The sequence below is a fragment of the Primulina tabacum genome, chromosome 15 (assembly GCF_025594145.1).
Source record: "Primulina tabacum isolate GXHZ01 chromosome 15, ASM2559414v2, whole genome shotgun sequence".
In the NCBI taxonomy this organism is placed as follows: domain Eukaryota; kingdom Viridiplantae; phylum Streptophyta; class Magnoliopsida; order Lamiales; family Gesneriaceae; genus Primulina; species Primulina tabacum.
This window is the reverse complement of record NC_134564.1, coordinates 33,196,233-33,218,428: the sequence shown is the minus strand read 5'-3', so window position 1 is coordinate 33,218,428 and position 22,196 is coordinate 33,196,233. Positions and strand designations below refer to the sequence as shown.

Here is a 22,196-nt window from a genome sequence, read left to right as displayed (position 1 = left end):
AAAGTTTGAGATTTTTACTTTTTACCATAAATTTTTACTTTTTCTCAACATCTCTAAAATTGTCAATTTTTTAAAAATTATAATAAGGTGAAGATTACACATAACAATGAAAATCAACGGAAAGCGAAGTTAGGCTATGGATGATAGTCTCAAAATTGGTTAATGAGATCTTATCTATGTGGACACTATTATCACTTCATTTCAACGGGTAAGATTTTGAAACACGTACAATTTCAAAAAAAAAGTGGGTCCTATATATGCATGGACAAATCTTGACTATCCATCCTATCATGGGGGCAATGCCCACATGGGTAGGATGAAATAAACCCTCAAAATTGCACATTTTTTTATATTGATGCTCTTGAAGTAGCGTAACTTTTGATTTTATATTAATTCTTTAGAAACAATACAGCGTTATTTCATTTTGATAATATATCCAAATCTATGATTTAAGATTTAAAATCAGATATTATTTATATTTTTGAAGAATATTGATTCAAGATATAAGATTTTTCAATATTCTTTATAACTATTTATGATAAATTATTAATCAGTATTCCCGAAAAATATTTATATAAGACAAAAGATGTCAATATTCATGAAGAATGTTAATATAAGATCTAAATTTTGTCAGCATTTGTGTAATGTTAGTATATAATTGATGTTATTTTTGTAAGATAATGATATTAGGATAATTTGTTTCTAATATTTTGTTATTTCTTCTATAATTTTTAATTTATTAATTTTAATATTTAATTTTTTTCCAAATTGTTCTCATCAATTTAGTTATCATCTATAACTTACTCAAAATAATTCAAATTTGAGAAAATGCGAGTAGACGAGGTGCCACCTGGATCAAAACCAAGAAAATCAAGTAATTACAAACCCGAATTCCGCCTGCTTATTAGAGACCATATTGCCCTTTTCTTCTTCTTCTTCTTGTTTTTTTTTCCCACATTTTCTTTCTCATACATCAAAATTCAATAGAAATTTGGGAGCTTATTTTTCCAAAGTTTTTTAATGAGGTGTGGTAAATAGACAAACATTTATTTAATGATTGGTTAGGTATGATCTGTAATATTACAAATAGATATAAAAGTGGAGATTAAATAATTATAATATTTTGAACAAAAATTTGACATTTAAAATAAGACGATATCATTTTCTTTTACAGAGAAGGCTCGGAGAATTCGACAATACAGAAATCATGCCTAATATTTTTGCAACCATGCATGGGATGAATAAATGTCCAAAATAGCAAAGAGTAAGTCTCTTGTGAGACGGTCTTACGAATTTTTAACTGTAAGACGAGTCAATCCTACCGATATTCACAATAAAAAGTAATACTCTTAGCACAAAAGGTAATAATTTTTCATGGATGATCCAAATAAGAGATCCGTCTTACAAAATACGATCCGTGAGACCGTCTCACACAAATTTTTATAAGTCAAAATGAGGTAATTCAAAAGTCAACCAAACTAATAAAAATTTTATAATTTATATAGGTACGAGTGCATTGGTCGGAAAAAAAAAAATTCTTGTAGCCTCGGCAATGCAAATTCAGTTGTTACCAAACCTATTTAAATGATTAAATCACTAAAATTATGAAGAAAGATATTTTTTGGTTCTTACGTTATTGAGTTAATTAAATCAAAACATTAATAAAATGAAAGACGTCTGATTTATTTATCACAACAGTTTTGCTTCATCACCTCTTGATTTCGTCCTTCGATGGCTTACAAACATAAAATGACAATGTTTTGATATTTATAGTCCTATACTACAATTTGTAAAATATTTAAGTCAACTGAAATGCAATTTTCAGATTCATTCTCGGGAAACCAAAGACCAAACGTGTAAAATTATAAAGACCAGGCAATAATTACCGCAATGTGTTGTTCAAAATCAAATAATTTCATTTCGTGTTAAAGAAAAAAAATAAAACAAAATATATAAAATGATATTAAAATGTTTATGTTATAATGTAGGGTGAGAGAATTATTAGAACGAATGATCCCCTGAGAAACATTTTTAGTAGATTGTGTCGAGTTATTGTCGCTGCATGATCTTGTTGGCTTTGTGAGCTGTAAAAATAAGGATATCAAATCTTAATTGGTAATATTGATATCTTATAGAGACAACAACAAGAAGATATCAAAAGATTGATCGTTCGATAATACGAGACAATATCAATAATAAAACATACATCTATTAGAGTATGTATCTTGTGAGACGATATCAAGAATCTTTATCTGTGAGACAGATCAACCCTATTGATATTTACAATAAAAAGTAATACTCTTAGCATAAAAAATAATACTTTTTCACGGATAACTAAATAAGAGATCCGTCTCACAAAATACGATTCGTGAGACCGTCTCACACAAATTTTTGCCCATCTATTATGACTCTAATATGAGACAATAGTAAAACATATATATCTTCTGAGTCAGTGAGCTAACAATCAAACTCATTAACACTCAAATAAATACGATTTATTATATCAATCATTCACAATATTTAATTTTCCAATCTTACGATAAAAGGAAATAAAATTGCTCATCAAGTAAGAATTATAACTTTGGACCAAAGGCTCGTGATCCCAAGAACATATTTAGGTCCCCGGTTTTTAATGTTCCCACGATTCTGAACACGCTTTCACACTTTTTCTCCAAATCAAACCCTCGCAAGGAAAATGTCACAAAAATATTTCACTCTCTGAAATCCACATTCCACCATCTAAATCTTCCTCCGCTACTCTCCTCCGTCAGATCGGAACGCATTTTATATAGGATAGACATACACTCGCATCTAGTCACACCTACTGACTGTTTGATAAATACAGAATGGGTGGAGTGCCATCGACGCCGCGACTGGGTGGCAGAGCTCGCCCGCAGGAGACGGCGGAATACTTAATTGGCGAGTTTGTCGGTGAAAAATCGTTTCCTCTCACCTCTGATTACTGGCAGAAGCTTCTGGAGCTGCCGCTCGATCTTCGCTGGCAATCGGATCGCGTTAGGCAAGCATGTCACCTCTTTGGTCAGTTCATCATTAATTTTTTTCTTATTTGAGTTTCAGCAATTTGTTTTTTAATATTCTATTGTTTTGCCGTGTCATCGTTGCTATTCAAGTCACCGTGCATTGACATTTTTCTCGTTTGTAGAAATCCGTGCTACTCCGGCACGTCTAACTTATGTTTGAATATCACTCTCCAGCAATTTTACTGCAACTTTTTATGCTGCCGTATGATGATACTATTAATTTTTTACTGTGACAATACTGTAATATTGAGCTTCAAGAAACGAATAGTTGATTTCCTGGCTTCGTTGATGTAATTTTTAAAGTGAAGTTGTCAAAAATTCGTCCAAGAACCTGTGTATTTTCATATATTTGTGGTCTATTTGAGATGTTCTCTACTTTCCTTTGATCTCTCAGTGAGTTTTTATATGACATTCTCAATGTTGAGCTGTCAAATTATTGCGCAGGTTGTGAATCGAGTTTTATTGCTTGTATTAGTATTGCCATCGGAATTTCTTCTACTTTCTATCGATATGAATATGTTATATAAGACTTGTGATTCATACCTTGAATCTTTTGTTGTTCAAAATCCTGCAAATATTTTTTCACAAAATTTGGGATTTGAGATAAACAATTGGATTCTGCATAAAGCTCTTCCACTCCTGCAAGAAAAAGATAAATGTTTGTGAATTTTTGGGATGGACTCGTGCTTTTAAAGTTGGTAGAAAAATATTCAACCTTACTCTTGGGATTAATAAATTCCAACCTACCGCCATAGCTGTGCTGTTGATTTACCTCTTTCGATAATTGGGTTTTATTTAGGACAAGGAAAGCCATTGTAGCAATAAAGTTGGTATACGTGTATTCATGGGTAGTAGTTTCTTTTTTCCTTTAAGATATTTTTGTTTGTGTTCTTTTTATATGGATTCCCAATGCCATGTGTAATTGTTGGTAGGTCGCATCATACATGCCATTTACCCAAAAAAGGAGACCGCATCATAAATGCACATGCCACGAAGCTGCCACGATGATCTTGATTGCCAACATCTGTCATTGATATGTAATTTTTTCGGTGCGATAAATGCCAGTGATCTCATATGTTGCTTGTGATTGAATCACAAATTTTGTTTTATTTGGTTAATAAATGACTAATCTAGATTTGAGCGTTAAGATGTAATTTGGATCCCATTTAATTTGTTTTGGTTGCATTTGCATGCAGCGATGAACAATTCCACAACCAGGCACCTTGCAAAGATTTTGATTCATCTAGCATGGTGCTTGCAAGAGTGCATTTCTTCTTCTGGTGTGCCGACTACAGCCTTCTCGAAAGCTATTAATGCATTGTTTATATCATCTGTGTTTTTGAAGTTCCTGATTGAGAATGCTAAGAGCGAGAACTTCAAAGAACTATTCCTTTCGCTGGATGAAACTGAGCCCATACCAAATCATTTCTCGAAAAGTGTAGATGTTACAAACCTTGTTATGTACAGTGTGCTGCACTTTGTTGGAAAAGTTGATGTTAGGTATGCTATGATCTCTGCAATATATCATTGATGCCATGCTTTATAATGTAGTTTTACCAAATTGACACATTTTTACTTGTCAGCCCTGAAACCTACCTTCTTCATCATGATGCGCTTAACTTCTTGCTGACGGCAATGTCAACGCAGCTTCTTTCTGGGCCATCACCAGGACCAAGTGATGTTCACCCTTTTATCGATGCCGCCATGGTTCAGGTGATGCTAGTGACTTTTTGGGCTTCAATGCCAGTTATATAGAGTTCTACTTTAGCAATTTGCCATTATCATTGCAGGAAACTTCCATGGTTAATTTGGTAGTGCGGAAGTTATTGCTCAATTACATAACATTCCCTCGGTTTCCTGGAACTAGTTCGTCTTATACCATGTTTTCCGAAAGAAATCAACTTGGTGTTCTTAGGAGAGTTGGTTCTGCTGCTGGTAAGATTGTGATAGATGCCATCCATTCATTTCTTATTATATATGATGTATGATGTACAGTTAAGCTTTCTCAAACTTTTTATGCTGGATCTTAGATTTTTTTTCCAAGGAACTTTCTTGAAACAGTTCGTTGTTGATTTGTGCATACTTATATCATCTGATTTTACAATTTTTACTTACTGGCATCATGATATTTTTCTGCATTTTAAGTCGTTCTATGCTAATCATATTTGCAGCTCACTTGATGCTGTTACCATTGAATTTCTTAGTTGGCTCAACTGGTGAAGCTTCTAGAAAGCCTTTGGCGGAATGCAGCCTTAATGTCTTACTTGTTCTTGTTCATTATCGTAAATTTATTTCTATGGATTATGTGGTGAATAAAACTGATGACAGCAGTTCAGAGCCTCTGCGAAAAGAAGAGATGAATTTTTCAGAAAACCCTTTCTGCAAAGCTGTTGAAAGTGTCAGGGATATCCAATGTACTATTCTAAAAATTCTTGGGTTTCGTTATTTATTGATTGAAAATTATGCGATATTTGAGAATCTATGAGTCTTTCTGTTGTCTGGTTGCAGTTGATCGTAATGATGTTGAGGGTAATGCACACGGTGGTCTGAACGTCAGACTTCCTTTTGCTTCGCTTTTTGATGTACTTTGCATGTGAGTGTTTACAATCACATTGCCTCTACTTCTGATGGGATTCTAATTTAACTTCTTTTTACTGCAAGAACTTGTATCTTAACATGTTCAAGTTCCCTTATCAGTATCTTTGATGTGCTTTTTTATTATTTTAATTTTTTTTTTATTTGAATAATTTCGTAATTTTTAAGATTAAACATTTGAGTTTTCATTGCTTGAATATTGGATTTCAATTAGCCAGAACTTGGTTATGTCGTATATTCTGCTTGTGGTTTAAATTGGTACTATATATGCTAAACGTCTCCTGCTCTCACATCCTCACAAAGAGAGACTACACATTAAAATGCACTTATAAAGAGCTCGAATCTCGATATCTTGGATTTAGAATTTTGTTCTTGTTTTATATGTGCAGGTGTTTGGCTGACGAAGCCTCTGTCCTGTTGCTTTACTCACTGGTCCATGGAAATTCAGATTTTTTGGAGTATGTTTTGGTGCGAACAGATCTAGATACACTGGTATGAAAATAACAAGATTAAGTTCAAATGAAGAAAATATCATTATTTCTGACTTGAAGAACGAACATTAAGGATGAAACAATAAATATCTCTATTACTATATTACGCTTGAGGTGGGGTTTGGTATGTTGGTATGGTCGACTTCCATTTTCTTTTGCCCTTTGGTGGCTATTTATTTACAAAAATGCCACATTTGTAAAATTAATGTACATCCATGCCCTTGCTATTTATTTACGAAATCGCTGCTTCAAAATTGTTGTGTAAGAGAACTTTTGTATTCTTTATCATTTTACCATTTCTTTCTTTATTTATTTTTTTGGTTTTTCGTTACAAGAAAAGGACTGTATTAATAGTGTGAGAGTAGTTATGATAACGTTTGGCTAGTTTGTGACTTCAAGCGGTCATCATACTTATTGCTTCTCGTTGTAGAAGAAATAATTCATGCATAGACTTGCAGGACCCAAAATTCGTATCAAACTAGACTTCTATATCGGGATGACACTTTTTCAATCTTCAACTGCTGGTCTTTTGCTAAAATGTTGCAGGCTTATTTTCTGTAGCCACTTCACTGACTTTCCGTGTGCTCATTAGTGCTATGCATTTGCATCACTGGTTTGGGCACGAATTTTAGTTTGATATCTGATTTATCACGATCAACAGTTGATGCCCATGCTGGAAACACTATATAATGCTCCAAGAAGATCGTCCAATCATATTTATATGGTGCTAATCATCTTTCTTATACTGAGTCAAGATTCCTCATTCAATGCCAGCATCCACAAACTTGTAAGTGGTAAATGTAGCTTTAGTCCGCTGATTAGCTTAGTACTTATGTTTAGGTACACTCATCTGTTAATGTTAATGGCTACAGATGCTTCCTAATGTTCCGTGGTATCAAGAGCGTATCCTCCATCAAACTTCTCTTGGTTCCCTGATGGTCATAATATTAATTAGGACTGTGAAATACAATCTCTCTAAGCTACGGGTAAGATTTCTTTTTCTTTCAACTCTTACCCTTTTTTCTCCCTTTAAAACTTATCAGTACTGAAGAAACTGCAGACTTCATTGAAAGTTTTTGATGTTCCTAAATGTTTATTTGTGAATGATAGGTTTCAGAATCTTCATCTGTAACTGCAATTCTTAGTTTCCTTTTGGGGCAGTTACCATCGTAGAAGAAATTTTCATTTGTCTCTAAAGTAAATCCCAATGTTAATTTGGTTGTTTAATATTTTTGGATGATTTTTACGGATGTTCCATGGTACAAAGCATATTATCATCTGTGCATTGTGAATCCAGTTGAAAATTTACCTCTTGGAGTCCGGTATTTTTTCATAATGGAAACAAACTCTGTACCGTATTTTTTTTAAAAAAAATTGGGTTCGATGCTTATCTATTAACGTAGAAACAATTGCATACCGCAGTTGGCCCTTCAGAGAAGAAAAAAGAAAATTAGTTACTTATAAATAAAGTGCTCTACGAAGTCTCTGCACCAACTAAAGGAGGCATCAAATTCGAACTCATTCATCTTTCTAGCCATAGCTTCCCTTATTACTTTTTTATTCAAGCTTGAGACTCTGTTTTTAGTTCCTTTTGAAATTTATACATCTACCTAGTGAAGTCTTTCGACATGACTGAGTGATAGCAATCACCAGAAGATGTGCTCAAAATATGTTTTAAGATAACCCTATTTGGAATTAATTTTCAAATGATTATTTGAGCATCTAAGGTTGCATGTAGGTTAAATGAATTGGATTTGAGGAATGAATTTGGAAGAATGATAGCAAATGAATCCAAATTTGATGGATCTGGAATCCATTACATCGACTCAAATACATCATAAATTTATAGTTAATGATTTAAAACTCGTATAATGAATTTATCCAAAACAAATTAATGGATTTACCATGATGGATTTGAAATCATTAGCTTTAAATTCGTCAATCCAAATAGAACCTAATAGATGCAATGAATAACATTACAATACAATTAGTTCTAATTGCAAAGTGTCATTTGTTCTCGGCATTTACTTCTCACTACTTCACCAGGATGTCTATCTTCATACAAATTGTCTTGCAACTTTGGCTAATATGGCACCACATGTTCATCGCCTGAGTGCGTATGCATCACAGCGATTGGTTAGCCTCTTTTACATGCTTTCACGGAAGTAAGTCTCATCTTTAATTTTTTTTTCTTTGTATCTTACTGGACATTGAATAATTGATGACAAGAATAATCATCTCATGTTGTTATAGACTCTTAATTTATTGTTTCAAATTTCTAAATTTGTAGGTATAATAAATTAGCAGAGATAAAAAATGACAAAATGAATGTAGCAGATGATGATCTGAGTGGAGACACCGTTGCAGAAGATCCAGTAATGAAGTTATTTTTTGTATGATCATATTTACAAGTTAAATAATGTTGACAAACATTTGATGATATTCCAAATGCTGCAGTCTGCAGAACTTCATATATATACTGACTTCCTGAGACTTGTGCTGGAGATACTAAATTCAATCCTAACTTATGCATTACCAAGGAATCCTGAGGTATCACAAGTATTTTATTTCTAGAGCAACTGTTGCTCTTATTTCTCGTGTGTGTATGACATACCCTCTTTTGCTGCTGCCATACCTTCAGGTTATTTATGCAATTATGCACAGGCAGGAGGTTTTCCTACCTTTCAAGAATCATCCACGTTTTAATGAACTGTTGGAAAACATATATACTGTATGTATTCTGCAAATCATTCCATTTGAGAATTAAATTTGCTTTTCATGTTCAGCAAACAAGATTGAGTTACATCGTCATACTTATTCTTATTTTTTATTGCAGGTTTTAGATTTCTTCAACAGCCGAATTGATGCACAGCAAAGGGATGGTGAATGGTCGGTTGAGAAAGTGCTTCAAGTCATAGTCAACAACTGCCGATCATGGAGAGGTGAAGGCATGAAGGTACACAAATGCTTGGGTAACCAGTCAATTACAACGTTTGTTATGCTTTATCATCTTAACTCCATTGTGTGGTTTTTGAAAAGATGTTCACGCAACTACGATTCACCTATGAACAAGAGAGTCATCCTCAAGAATTTTTCATTCCGTATGTGTGGCAGCTGGTTTTGTCCCAGAGGTATGTTTCTCAAATATAATATAACGAGATCAATACCTGCACTGTTACTTTTTATTGCCGCCTTCTTGCTTTGAGTATCATTTTGTTTTCTACGACAATTTCATATATCTGATTGGTCGGAGGAAAGTAAAGGATTCAAAACTTACCAACATCATAATATGGCTTTTCCAATTTTGGAAAAAAAATAAATTCAGATTGGCAGACTCAAAACCGAAAAGCAATGAGATAGAAAATTCATTTTAGAGACACTTGATTGTTAAGTTTTGTCGTCCCAAAAGCTGACTAGCGGATAAGTGATGTTGTTTTACAGCACTGATTTTTTAGAATTCTGATTCTCCTATAATATTGTTTACTTGCTGCAGCGATTTCACTTTTAATCCAAGCTGCATCAATCTATTCCCAGTCGACCAACCTGTAGAAGTAAGTATTTTTTTTAGTTAATTCAATGATTGCGTGGTTCTTTTATTCCACACAAAGCACAATATTTTTATATCACTGCATTAATTGGTGTATTTTTTTATTATGTATGTATATTCTTGTGTACGGGTATGTTCTTCTCAACACATTTATACGGCGACAAGATTGGTTGGGTTTGATTTGTTCATGTCCATGCATTTTGGGATCTTTTTATCTCAACTAGTGAGGAGTATCACCTTGTCTTAGACATCGCTCATTAGTGTCTTCCTATGTTACGAAATGTATCAAGTTTGGGGACTAAACATATTTGTGTGGGACACAAATTTACAAAACCCACAACAAAAGGTGATGAATCGAAGAGTAATATTAACTTGACATAAAGATATACAACCCGGTGTATTTTTTTTAATGAATAATCGAGATTTAATTTTAAATGAACCAAATTATATGGGAAAAGGAGCCATGTGAATTTCCTGACTTTTAGTTTTATTAAGCTTCTGGTTTTGAAGATCGGCACCATCTTTTGCTTTGGAATTACGGTTCTTTAGCAAATGGCATTGTTTTTGTCTCTGATTTACAGGAAATGTTCGACGAACGAGACACGGAGAAGTTTGAAAATGGTGAGGCAAAAGAACTTGCGTTTGAAGATAAGACCCCAGTATAATGGAGTTACATCTTGTCGAGTTTAATGTACATATATATACACATAAAATGGTAGAGATGTTATCCATTCGTTAATATGTTTTCCGAGTGTACAGGCCTATGTTATTATTCTCTTTATAATACACATTACCGTGGTAGGGAATAAAAAAAAAATTCTTATTTTATCATTATGAGTATATGACAATCAGAAATTTTGAAGTTTTCTATTTTTAATTTGTTCAGTAAAATGTATAAATGATTGGTTGACTATTAACTTACGAGTGAAGTTGGCCGGCCAATCGGAAACATATTCTTATTCTCATTCATTTAAGTATTTATTATTTTTCAGATTTATTTTTTGAAAATTTACTAAGAATTGTTAATACAGTCAATGATTACGTGTCATCAATAGCTGCGTTGTATCATCCAATAGTCGTTGTCCACGTCAGGCAATTTACTGGAGCAACAAATCACTACATAAATATGACCCAAAGAAAATCATTAACATTGGCAATATCTGGAGGTGGTACGATAACTGTGTAATTTGTCCATTCATCTTTACCTTTTCTTATATCGGACATTTTAACTCAGCAAAGATTTTCAAGTTCATACAAATAGAACTAACCTAAAAACAGACATCAAGTTTGGTTGATCTCAAACTCCCCCCTTCCATGAATTGAGTTTGATTGCTTTGCAGAATGACTGTTACTCGATAACGATTCTTTCAGTGCATTTCTTTTAGTTTGCAATTACATTAAGTTATAGTTGTTATCCTAATATGCGCCATTGATCATGAAATAAGCGCTATCCATATCTTGGTGCAGTAAATGAGCTGAGAGCACAAGCAGGCGCATCATATTTTATACAGTCGGGGAATACATATTGCTAGCTCTTGTAAGTGGACTTCAGGTTGTGTACATCAGACGTATGTTCAGCAAATCTGTTGCATATGACTGAGTTTGATCAAAATTCATCGGCCGTTCGACGATTTTCGGCTCTCAAAATCTAGGTTGCTCAATGTTTTAGATATTCTTAAAGTACAATAAATACACACTTGTCGATCATGATCAGACTTGAAATATTTTGAAATTTAAGTCATAGTATATTTGATTTAAATATCTTATAATAACATACTAATATGAAAATTAATGAAAAATTAAGTTAAACACGTATAATTATTAATTATGTCGGAAAAGTTTAGAAAATGGCTATATTAAATGTTTATATTTGTATAGAAAGAAAAGAAAGGTTTGGTGAAAATTGAAATAACAAAAAAAAATTTATTATGTTCTTTGTTTTAAACTTTGACAAATATTATACATGATGGCGTTTTGGTTCCATTTTTTCTATTTTGAGGAAAATAATGAATATGATTTTTTTTTGAAGAGATATAAATGATTTTTGACTTGCATATAAAATTTTCTTCTAGGAAAATGCTAGCATATAAAATTTAAAAGTTAATTAATGTGAAAAGTGAGAATTATGTGCAATGTAATGATTATGTGGAAAAAAAGTACAATGATTGATAAAATCATCCATGAAATCTTTTATGAATAGGTTTGTTGTGAGACAGTTTCACGAATTTTTATCTGTGAGATGAGTCAACTCTACCACTATTTTCAATAAAAAGTAATACTCTTAGCATTTTCATGGATGATCCAAATAAGAGATCCATCTCACAAAATACGACCCGTGAGATTGTCTCACACAAGTTTTTATCTTCATGCAAAGATCATTTTTTTTCCAAGAACTCGATGAAAATTTAAAAGGTACAATTTTTTTTTTTTTACGTTTAAAAATTAACTTGTCGGGAACAAAATTTTGATTGCGAAATGTGCAATTCTAAATGAGTGCCAACTCAATATTTAAATTATATTAAACGAGACACGTCACCGTCCATTATTTAATTTAATATTTATTAATATAATATCTGAAGAGATATCATATTTGTCAATTATTAATTAATCCACTAAATCGTGACACTAGTGAAATGATATAATTTTTTGTTGAAAATTTTGAAATATGTTTACAAATATTTTTATTGTTCTCTTGAAAATTATTACAATTTATATTTCTCCCCAAAGTATATTTTCAATGGTTTTCATTTTCATAAAATTAATCATTTTTTTATTTATATTTCTACAAAAAAATATACGCACTATATTATCATATAATTATAAAAAGATTACATGCATTAATTAAGTGAATTTACCTATTTTTGTATTATATGTATTTTATTAAAAACTATTGAAGACAAAACTAAATACAAATCAATTTTGTTAATCTATCTCTAAAAAATATAGATCAATTTATTTGAGTGATACAATTTAACACACTGTTTTTTCAAAAACTATCAATCAAAATATATAATATTTTTTAATTGTTAAAATAAAAAATTTACGATAAAACGTAAACATCTCAAACTCACAAAATATATTAAAATACACAATTTATAAAATTTTATCAATCAATTGTGTTTTTCTTCACAAACTGAGAGACCTATTTATAGAGTTTTTTTGAAAATAATCCAAAAATAAATATATTATTATATACATTATCACAGACTAATTTTCAATATTTACGGCTCTTATTTTCAACACTCAGTTATCTTATTTTCAACATTAATTAATTATTTAATTGAAACTTTGAATATTTTTTTAAAACATAATCCTGACTTAAAACAAAAAATATTTCGAAGCCCACTATTTTAAGTAGGGATGTAAATAAAGCAAACCGTTTGTGAGCTATTCGAAGCTCGATTCGATAAAAGCTCGTTTGAGCTCGTTTAATGAGGCTCGTTAAGATAAACAAACCAAGTTCAAGCTCTACAATATTCGACTCGTTAGCTCGTGAACATGTTCGTTAGTAAATTTATAAATAATATCTTAGATGAAAAATAATAATTTTGATATTTAATTTATTGATTTGACACATTAATTATGAAGTATATAAAAAAATCTATGAAATTTATTTATTATAATAAATTGATAAATTTGATAAAAATATTATATATTTTTTTAAATGTGTAATTTATCTTTTAATAAATATTTAAATGTATAATTCATATTTATTGAGCACGTTTAGGTTCAATAAAAGCTTGAATAAATTCGTGTGCCATGAGTATATTTGTTAAATAAAGCTCGAGCACGGCTCAATTATAAACAAGTCAAGCTCAAACATTCAAGAATTCGGCTCGACTCGTAAGATACTTTCGATTAGCTTCCCCTTTTCTTCAACTGGAATCATAGAAGGAAAGTCAAGAAATTCATCCATTCGCACTAAATCTCTTACACAATTCAAAATTGATCTTTACAAAAATGTTGGCAGTTTTTGACAAATCCGTGGCGAAAAGCCCAGAAGCTTTGATCCAAAATTCTGAAACTCAATCGGTTTGCGCTCTCAAGGACGGATTCTTGGCGACCCATTTCTCGTCCGTACACCCTGCATCTGTCGTCATCAACCTCGCTTCTTCTGGTTTTATGGCATATTCTTCTGATAAACAGAACCCCATTCTTCCCAGGTTTGTCCACTCACTCATATTTCTCAATCACTGGTTTTGTTTCTTTTTGCAATGATTAATATGTGGGCCTTTACTCTCGATGGATCTAGTCTGGTTTGCTCATGGTGTCGTTAATGGGTTGGTTTTTCTTCATTGTGGGGAGGATTTATGCCTGTTTTAGAGCATTTTATTTGCAGATCGCGTTAGATTGAATCTTTAGTGTGGGGGGTTGTAGGACTTTCTGTTTTTATTAATTTCACCTGTATAATTTAAAGATTCATATTTTTGCTTCTGGAATCTGACTAACTGGATGCGTATCGAATTTTATTTGTGACACGGTCTCTATTTTTTTTTTTGTCGTCTTTATTTGGTGTCAATTAATCGTCGTCTTCTGAAATCCCTTAACAAGATTTATACATTTCTCAATTAGTCGGCGTCGTGTTTATGCTTTATGCGGAGTATCTTCTAAATATTCTTGAACCCCATCTTCTGTCTTGTCTTTGTCTTTTTCCCTTTTGTGTGGTGTATTATGGAGTAAAAAAAAGTACTTTTTGGAAGATTAATAAATTTCTTCATCACTTGTTATTGGGTTTTTGTGATTACTTGAGTATCCTCTCATATGGCTTATGATATATAGGCATTGGCTCGGTTTAAATGAATTAAAATTTACATCGGTGATGCCAAAATCACTAGAGTACGTTTAATAACTTTATTAGCTGTTTGTTATGGTTGATCAGACACCAAACGCCATGTAACTAATCACACCACATATATTACCTGTGGGTTGAAACTACCAATTTTTTTTATCGCTGTATCCCATGATACCTATCAAATTACCTAGTCTTCGGAATGCTGTTGATAGTCGCTTTATTGATTGGATCCCGTTATTCTTAAAAAACCAAATGTCTCTAATTGATTTTGTCATTTTTATTTCAGATTGTTTGCAGTGGTCGACGACATATTCTGCTTGTTCGAAGGGCACATTGAGAATGTTGCGCATCTTAAGCAGCAGTACGGGTTAAACAAGACTGCAAATGAAGTAATCATTGTGATTGAAGCTTACAGGACTTTGAGGGATAGAGGTCCATATCCTGCGGATCATGTCGTGAGAGATATTAAAGGGAAATTTGCATTCATTCTGTTTGACAGTGCTTCAAAAACTGCATTCATTGCTTCCGTAAGTAGTCTTAATCTTAAAAAGTTTGATTTATTTTTTTGGCATGTTATTTTAAACCCGTTTTTGTTACGGTTGTAAAGGAGGGCTATTATTAGTAAATGGTTCACACTTCATATCCGTCTTAGTGAGGGCTGCCTATCGATTATTTGAAATTGAGTTCTACACATGGTGTTTCTGAAACTATGTATCCTCGTTTGAAGTATGGACGAATATGGAAGCACGTGTAGCATTCATGTTGAGCTTAATTTTTATGACACAGGATGCTGATGGGAGCATACCCTTTTTCTGGGGAACTGACGCTGAAGGTCATCTTGTTCTTTGTAATGATGGAGAAGTTGGGAAACAAGGTTGTGGCAAGTCTTTTGCTCCATTTCCTAAAGGTACGGTCTTTTAGGTTTAAGGATCTGTATTTTCCTTTTGTTTGGGGAGTGTGTTTGAGCTGTATATTGCGCGGTTATTAGCTGTGAAGGTGTACCATGGATCATTATATCACTTGATTTTATGTTTTTATGCACTTAAAATTTTGAAGACTAGTTTTTGGGTGCAACCATTCTCTGCCCCTCCATTCTGTTTTTGCTCCATTTGTATGATTAGGAATCTAATGAGTTTTGTCTGAACTTCAGGTTGCTTTTTCACATCCTCTGGTGGTCTTAGGAGTTACGAGCATCCGATTAATGAATTGAAGGCGGTTCCAAGAGTTGACAGTTCTGGGGAAGTGTGTGGTATGACCTTTAAAGTGGATGCGGAGTCTCGGAAAGATAAAACTGGAATGCCTAGAGTTGGAAGCGATGCTAACTGGTCTCAGCACTATTGAACTAATGTTGGATGTTGCATCTTATGTCAAGGCCTTGCTTATTTACAGGCCCTGCTTTTAAAGAATGTTTCACACTGTTCTGTTTCATTAGTGACATACCGAAATCCAGCCATTTAAATGGCACCAAAACATCAATAAAATAAGGCATTTTCTATTTGGAGCCGTCGGTATAGCATGTATGATGCGATGAATTATGACCTATATCTGTTTTGTTTTTCTCCATATATTCTATGGCTTTTCCTAATTCGAATGATTAAAATGGCGCCTCCATGGGTTTCTTTTGTTGGTTTGAAACATTGTTGTGTGAAAACTAATGAATTTTTTAAATAAAAATGAAAACTGAAATTAAAGTTTGAATAATGATGATTACTCGTGACTTGATGACTAAAAAAAATAATTTTTGAATCACACATTTTATGTTTGACTTGTGATCAAGGTTCAACTCCACAACGGAAAGTGGACAATTACTTGATTACATAAAAAAATTTGTCAAATTCAAGTATTTGCTTAAATTATCTCATTTTAAATTTTTTTTGGTATTGTAAAAAGCATATTTTTAAAATTCATACTACGTCACTCTTCCCTGAAAAATATAAAAATTGTTGGAATAAAGAGGAATAAAATTTCATATTGAAAAGTGAGGTAATCATGGGAATTGATATATGCAACAGAAGTGCGTATCACCACAAGATTTATTTGAGCAATCGCATAAGCTAATTAGCGTGGTGTACAGCTGTGTAATCAAAGACTGATAACTAAGAAAACGGCACTGAATTAATTAGAACCTCTCTGGCTAGCTAATTCAATCCTTTGCATCCGCTATCCCACCAGCAGTTATCTGGAATACTTGTTACTGTCAAGAAAAATCGAAAATAACATGCACGATCCCGCCTCACGACTTCCGTACCGATTCTATTTCAACATGTTCATGTGTAACTTGTAATTTGCATATGAGTTACACACACACTGCCCTGGCTTTAGCGAAAAGTTTAAATGAAAAAAATAGAAATGACGAAATTTTAAACAAGGGAAGGATATTGCTTCAGATTCAGGAAGATTTGGAGCATCAAACACCTTGCAGACACGTTGTTCTCCTTTGCCCTTCCTGAACATTAGTCTTATGGTGGCAGCATGCGCCAGAACATGTCCTCCTGCTGGCTTCTTTGGATCTGATATGAAAACTCCTCCCCCAGGATCAGCTATCACTGCATTCACCAATTTAACGAATCAGCAACACGACTTTAACTTATTTGACGTTATCATGCTTAAAAGTTTACCCTGATTGGTCATGTACACAGCCACGTTGAATTCTTCTGCAATCTTCGTCAATCTTGACAGCATTTGAGCCAACTTTTGCTGGAGAATGTGAAGTTTGTTTTATTATAGGAGCTATATATGTTACATCGAACTAATGTAAGAAGCTAGATTTGACCTGACGATCAGCAAGTTCTCCTCTTCCTGTGAAGTCAACTCTGAAGAGGGCTATCACCGAATCAACAATCTGAAAGTAAAAACCCAATAAGTAAACTCCTCCTAATGGCCCCGCACACCAAATAGTATGTTTGGAACGATGTTCTGTATTATTTCCTATACACTCAGAGTGAGAAATTTCTTTAATATAAATTTTAAAATGCATCGATAAATGTATGTCACTCATTTACAAAATGGAACAAACCCTTGGAACTAAATATCTAGTATATTCGTCACAATAGCTGATTCAACATTAGTGACATAATTTAGCTCACCAATAGTCTGAAAGGCTCTTCAGCCATTTTTGCTGCCAGACCAAGGAGCAGGTTGAACTGATGCTCGTATGTGTAAGCTCGAGCATATATTATCTTTAACAGATAAACAAACATAGGCTGAAAATGAGATCGCTCAAACAAATTGTTTAACTATTACTTTGAGAACAAAACATTATCTTTACATTGTCGAGCACTGCTCCTGGATCCATTCCAAATCTTTCAGCTATCGGTATTATTCGATCAGGTCGACTGAAAGTTCATTCAGTGAAGGTCTATAAAAGAAAGAGCACGGATTGCTAAATATATGTAATTTTTTCAATCTAACGCCACAACGGATAATTATCTTTCATCTTGAAATTATTGTTAAAGAAAAACAATCAGAAAGATACAAGGTCCCTTCAGTGTCAATATAAGCAACCTTCCCATTGCCACCTCTCATGTTGGTAGGAAGCTGCAAAATTATGTGATCGACAAATCAAAACAAATTTCACTTCCAGTCATGCAGAGAATTCAAACACAACAATCATAGGAACAAACTGATGGAAAGTGAAGATGTACCATTCAGATTTTAATTTGTGTATTACATCTCTGTTTACAAGCTAGTAGGAATACATTTACAAGACCGACTTCACTATTATGTTACCTGTGTGGAAACACAGAGAGTATGTGCCAGTTGTGTTTTTCCAGACCTGAGTTAAATTATCAACTAAGCAATTTAGAAAGAAAGTAATTTAAAACGGCTCGATTTCAATGGTTGATGAAGTTTATTATATCAAGTTGGTAGAACAATGGCCTAATTGTCACCTGAATTCCCCAAAAGCTTCTGTGATAGCCCGAGTTTCTATACCACCTTCAAAAAGCACGGCCAAATGTGAATTATATCACAGAAATTCAATGAAAGATATATTTTAATGAAAAAAAATACTGAGAAGATTTCAACAGTTACCCCCAAGCAGTTCATCTAGAGCTTGGCTTCCAGTTGTAATGCGAACTACTGCTTTTCTCTACACTCTCATAAATAGTAGACTATCAACCACTAAACAATTTTCCTTCAGTTGATACTTTAAATTATTCCACAAAAAACACCAAGAAACTAAAAATCTTACTTTCAGCAGAGCATCACTTCCAGTGATGTAACCAAAGTTCTGAAAAGTAAGGGGGAAATAACAGAGTCAGGATCCATAACAGAATGATTCAGATGTGAACTACAATTGTAAATGAAAGCACTAACCACTATTTTCTCTACTGCTTCGCAGATCTTATCAACTTTTGCTTCAGATAGCCCTTTGATTCCAGTCAAATTCTAGATAACCCATAGAATTACGAGTTAAATACATTGCAAATCCGTATACCTAAGATCGCAAGGCATTTGATTATCTATGTTGACCTTCTTAGTATGCATCATCAGGCCATTGCATGTATAGATGCCAGCATCCTGAAGCTTCTTCACATCTCCGGCGTTGATTCCATGAGCTATCACTGCATAAACCACATAAAATAGTTCTCAAACGCATCAACATATCATTCATGAAAAGCTCCTACATATAATGAAGACTTGATTTGATATTCAATTTCCAGAAAAAGGATCAAAACTTTGTTCCACCATATTTGGGTCAGTGGGCGCGCGCACTAAAGTTCGCAAAATCTAGCGGAAATTTTTGTTCCAGACAAATCAACACTTGCACACTCAAAATCTCATGAAAACGTAAGGCGCAAAACAGAGATCGGCACGTAATCGCACAATGACATCCTGAAACAATATTTTCGTATGCAATTTACCTCACCAAAAATATAAAAACTAGAAAAAAATTAGAGATCAGAACCGAATCGAAAACTACTGCAAGAAATTACTGTGATTCAGGATCAAATAGTTTACTAAGTTCCTAAAACTTTGAGAAATTCCCTGTATCATAGAAAATGTTGCAAGACACTAAAAACCAAAAACTATGAGAAGTACATAACTGCAAATCTCGATCATTTAATATATGAGCATTACGAGACCAAATGAACGAAAAAACTCAGCATCCACATAACTTCATACATTTATCGATTGCTTCAAACAAGTCTTCTTCATCTTCGACTTCTTCTCTTTGGACAAGCTGCAGCTGGCTCTGCTCTTCAGTTCTGTTGCTCAAAATTCACCCAACGCAAGAATTATTTAGTAATTGATCTGGAATTTTATATAGTTGCTTGAGCATAGAAATTAAAATTTACTATTTGAACTGAATCATACTTGAATGCAAGCATTTTTGTTGAGGAGGAGGATTTCGATGGAATTCGTATAGAAATCAGAGCGCGATTGAGTTTGTTATTTTCAAACTCGAGAGTGGAGATTTATATCCAGGTGAACTCACGGATGGCATGTATTTTGGGTTATGATTCAGTGCCGCACATATGATCTTTGGAACTTACACGCGTTATATAGGAGCCAATAATTCAATTATTTTTAATTTTTTTTTGTTCTTTGAAATGAAACCCACTAAGAAAACTTCAGTATTAATTAAAACTGAGCCTGTGCTAAATGAAATTAAAAAATGTGATTAAATTTTTAAAAAGCGTGATGATTTTTTTTTTAAAAAAAGTGTGGTTAAGTTTCAAGTTTTAAAAATTTGTGGGTTTTAATAAAAAAGCAAGCCGGCCTGACGGGCTAGTCTGTATTGACAAGTTTACCAACTATTGGATTTATGCGTGATTAATTATGATGAAACGACAATTGAGCTTGGGCTTCAGAGTATGGACTATTGTCCACATAGATGGATATACAGAGGTTGGTGGGTCGAAAAATCATCAACAAAGTGCACCTATTTCACCTTCCCGAATTTTTGATAGGCGACGCCTAATTATGATGAGATGACAATTGAGCTTGGGTTTCGCATAATCACAGTATGAACTATTTCCAGAGGGAGCATCATCTTGTCCTCCGTCTTACTTTAAATAGACTGTCATGTGTGTGCTTTTGCCCACAGACGTAAACAGTAATTGTACTGCAACCCTTCACAATTAATTATAATTAGTATTATTCTATTATTTATAAATTGGTTTTTACAGCAAAAAGTTTGTTGATTGAAATAATAAAAGGGTAAGAGGACCACTCTACTCTATGATAATATAATTACCTCTTTCTGTCACCCACTAACTAGCTATTTCAAGGACCACTGTACGCATGTGTATGTGTCTACACACACACACACACACACACTTAGAAATATAGTTTTTAGGGTTTAATTTGTTGTCTTTGTTGCGAGATAATTATGGGATTGGCGTAGAATTTCTCCCACAAATCCTATGTATTGGTAGCTAATTGTCTGCAATTTTAATGATTGAGTTCGAATGGTGTGAAAAATAGAAATCAGGTTGGGATATATGATGGAGGAAAAAAATCCCTACTTTTTTTTTTTAAAAAAAATTCCTGCTTGTACGAATGTCATGGAAAATTATAATTTATATTCTACTTTTATTTACTGTGTTGAAAGGGAAAGCATCCCACTAATTGGGAATGCATATTTTAAATTAAGAAAAATTGCAATGTTGATTCTGTATATTTGTATGTCTATGATTTTTAAGCTACTTTATTTGCAATTTTAGTTCTTTAATTTGTGCTGTCAAATTTTACGTTTGTTAGATTTATGTTTCCTCGCAATTTTGGACAATTTTCCGGTACTTGACGATGAGTTGATGCCGACGTGACGCTCAATTGTACAATGTCTCATCAACACTTCCGACTAAAAATGACAACTTGTCGAGATTTAAAAAATACTAGACTATCAATTTTTTATCGTTCATATTATACACTCATGATATCATTTTATCATATCAACACACGAGTCAAATGGTGCTTGAGTCGAGGTTTACTATCAATTTGCTTGGTTTTAATTGTAATGTTTTGTTTTGCAATTATCATTAATTGAATATACAAAGCGTGTTTTGTTTAAAGTAAACTTAAACTAAAATGATTTTTCACTTTTTCATCTTGAATAAAAACATATTTTTAAAATATAGTAATACTAGAGCACATGGTGCATGTATATATATTAATGTTTTGTATAAATTTTAAATTAAAAAATTTAATTAAAATGTGTGTATGTTTGCATAATTTTTTTTTTAACTTTTATTTTTGAGTGAATTTTCATTTCATTATATATTATTTTTTTGGTGGACAAACAATCAATTTACCTTATTATCATTAGAGGATAACATAATATGACAACCATTTATGACCATAAATATCATTCATCTTTAATATTACAGTCATATATATATATATATATTATAAAAACTGATTCTGAAACCATAAGATAATAAATATATTTATTATCCCGTCACATATGTATGAATGGTGTAAGTGTTATTGCTTGACAGATGTGAATGTATATAACAGTAGTAGTTTAAGATTAAAAATTTGTGTTTTGTCAGAAATAAGTGTTGTTGCGAAATATTACGACATTTCAGACAACATGCAGCTGAATATTAAAGTTTATAACAGAAATTGACTTTAAATAAATACGATGGACAAGATTAAATTTGCAAAAGTATTTACTCAGGGCAAAATTAATCACTAGAAAACCAATGAGTTTACACGAAAACAATATAAATAGTGATTATAACTAAAATCAATTTCCTCAAAACGTTGAGAAAATAAATTGC

At 32.8% G+C, this 22,196-nt stretch overlaps 3 protein-coding genes across 3 annotated transcripts; 2 read left to right on the top strand and 1 right to left on the bottom strand.

The window, feature by feature from the left end:
• The first annotated feature begins 2,647 nt into the window (after positions 1-2,647).
• LOC142526804 (uncharacterized) lies at positions 2,648-10,544 on the top strand. The gene is made up of 17 exons (XM_075631409.1): positions 2,648-3,039; positions 4,238-4,541; positions 4,625-4,754; positions 4,832-4,976; positions 5,213-5,455; positions 5,550-5,634; positions 6,026-6,128; positions 6,789-6,914; positions 7,000-7,113; positions 8,174-8,292; positions 8,418-8,502; positions 8,585-8,677; positions 8,769-8,858; positions 8,964-9,083; positions 9,167-9,258; positions 9,621-9,678; positions 10,256-10,544. Exons 1-17 carry the CDS (start codon positions 2,847-2,849, stop codon positions 10,337-10,339), a joined length of 2,184 nt encoding a protein of 727 aa, XP_075487524.1. The 5' UTR covers positions 2,648-2,846; the 3' UTR covers positions 10,340-10,544.
• A 2,979-nt stretch (positions 10,545-13,523) lies between these two features.
• LOC142527711 (stem-specific protein TSJT1-like) lies at positions 13,524-16,051 on the top strand. The gene is made up of 4 exons (XM_075632603.1): positions 13,524-13,837; positions 14,753-14,993; positions 15,253-15,373; positions 15,617-16,051. Exons 1-4 carry the CDS (start codon positions 13,635-13,637, stop codon positions 15,805-15,807), a joined length of 756 nt encoding a protein of 251 aa, XP_075488718.1. The 5' UTR covers positions 13,524-13,634; the 3' UTR covers positions 15,808-16,051.
• Positions 16,052-16,485: 434 nt separating this feature from the next.
• LOC142527040 (meiotic recombination protein DMC1 homolog) lies at positions 16,486-19,921 on the bottom strand. Its single transcript, XM_075631746.1, has 14 exons — positions 19,786-19,921; positions 19,594-19,676; positions 18,940-19,031; positions 18,784-18,855; positions 18,659-18,697; positions 18,499-18,556; positions 18,357-18,402; positions 18,196-18,241; positions 17,942-18,003; positions 17,735-17,801; positions 17,553-17,645; positions 17,240-17,308; positions 17,085-17,163; positions 16,486-17,012 (listed from the first exon to the last, which is right to left on the bottom strand). Exons 1-14 carry the CDS (start codon positions 19,797-19,799, stop codon positions 16,720-16,722), a joined length of 1,113 nt encoding a protein of 370 aa, XP_075487861.1. The 5' UTR covers positions 19,800-19,921; the 3' UTR covers positions 16,486-16,719.
• Between the last annotated feature and the right edge of the window lie 2,275 nt (positions 19,922-22,196).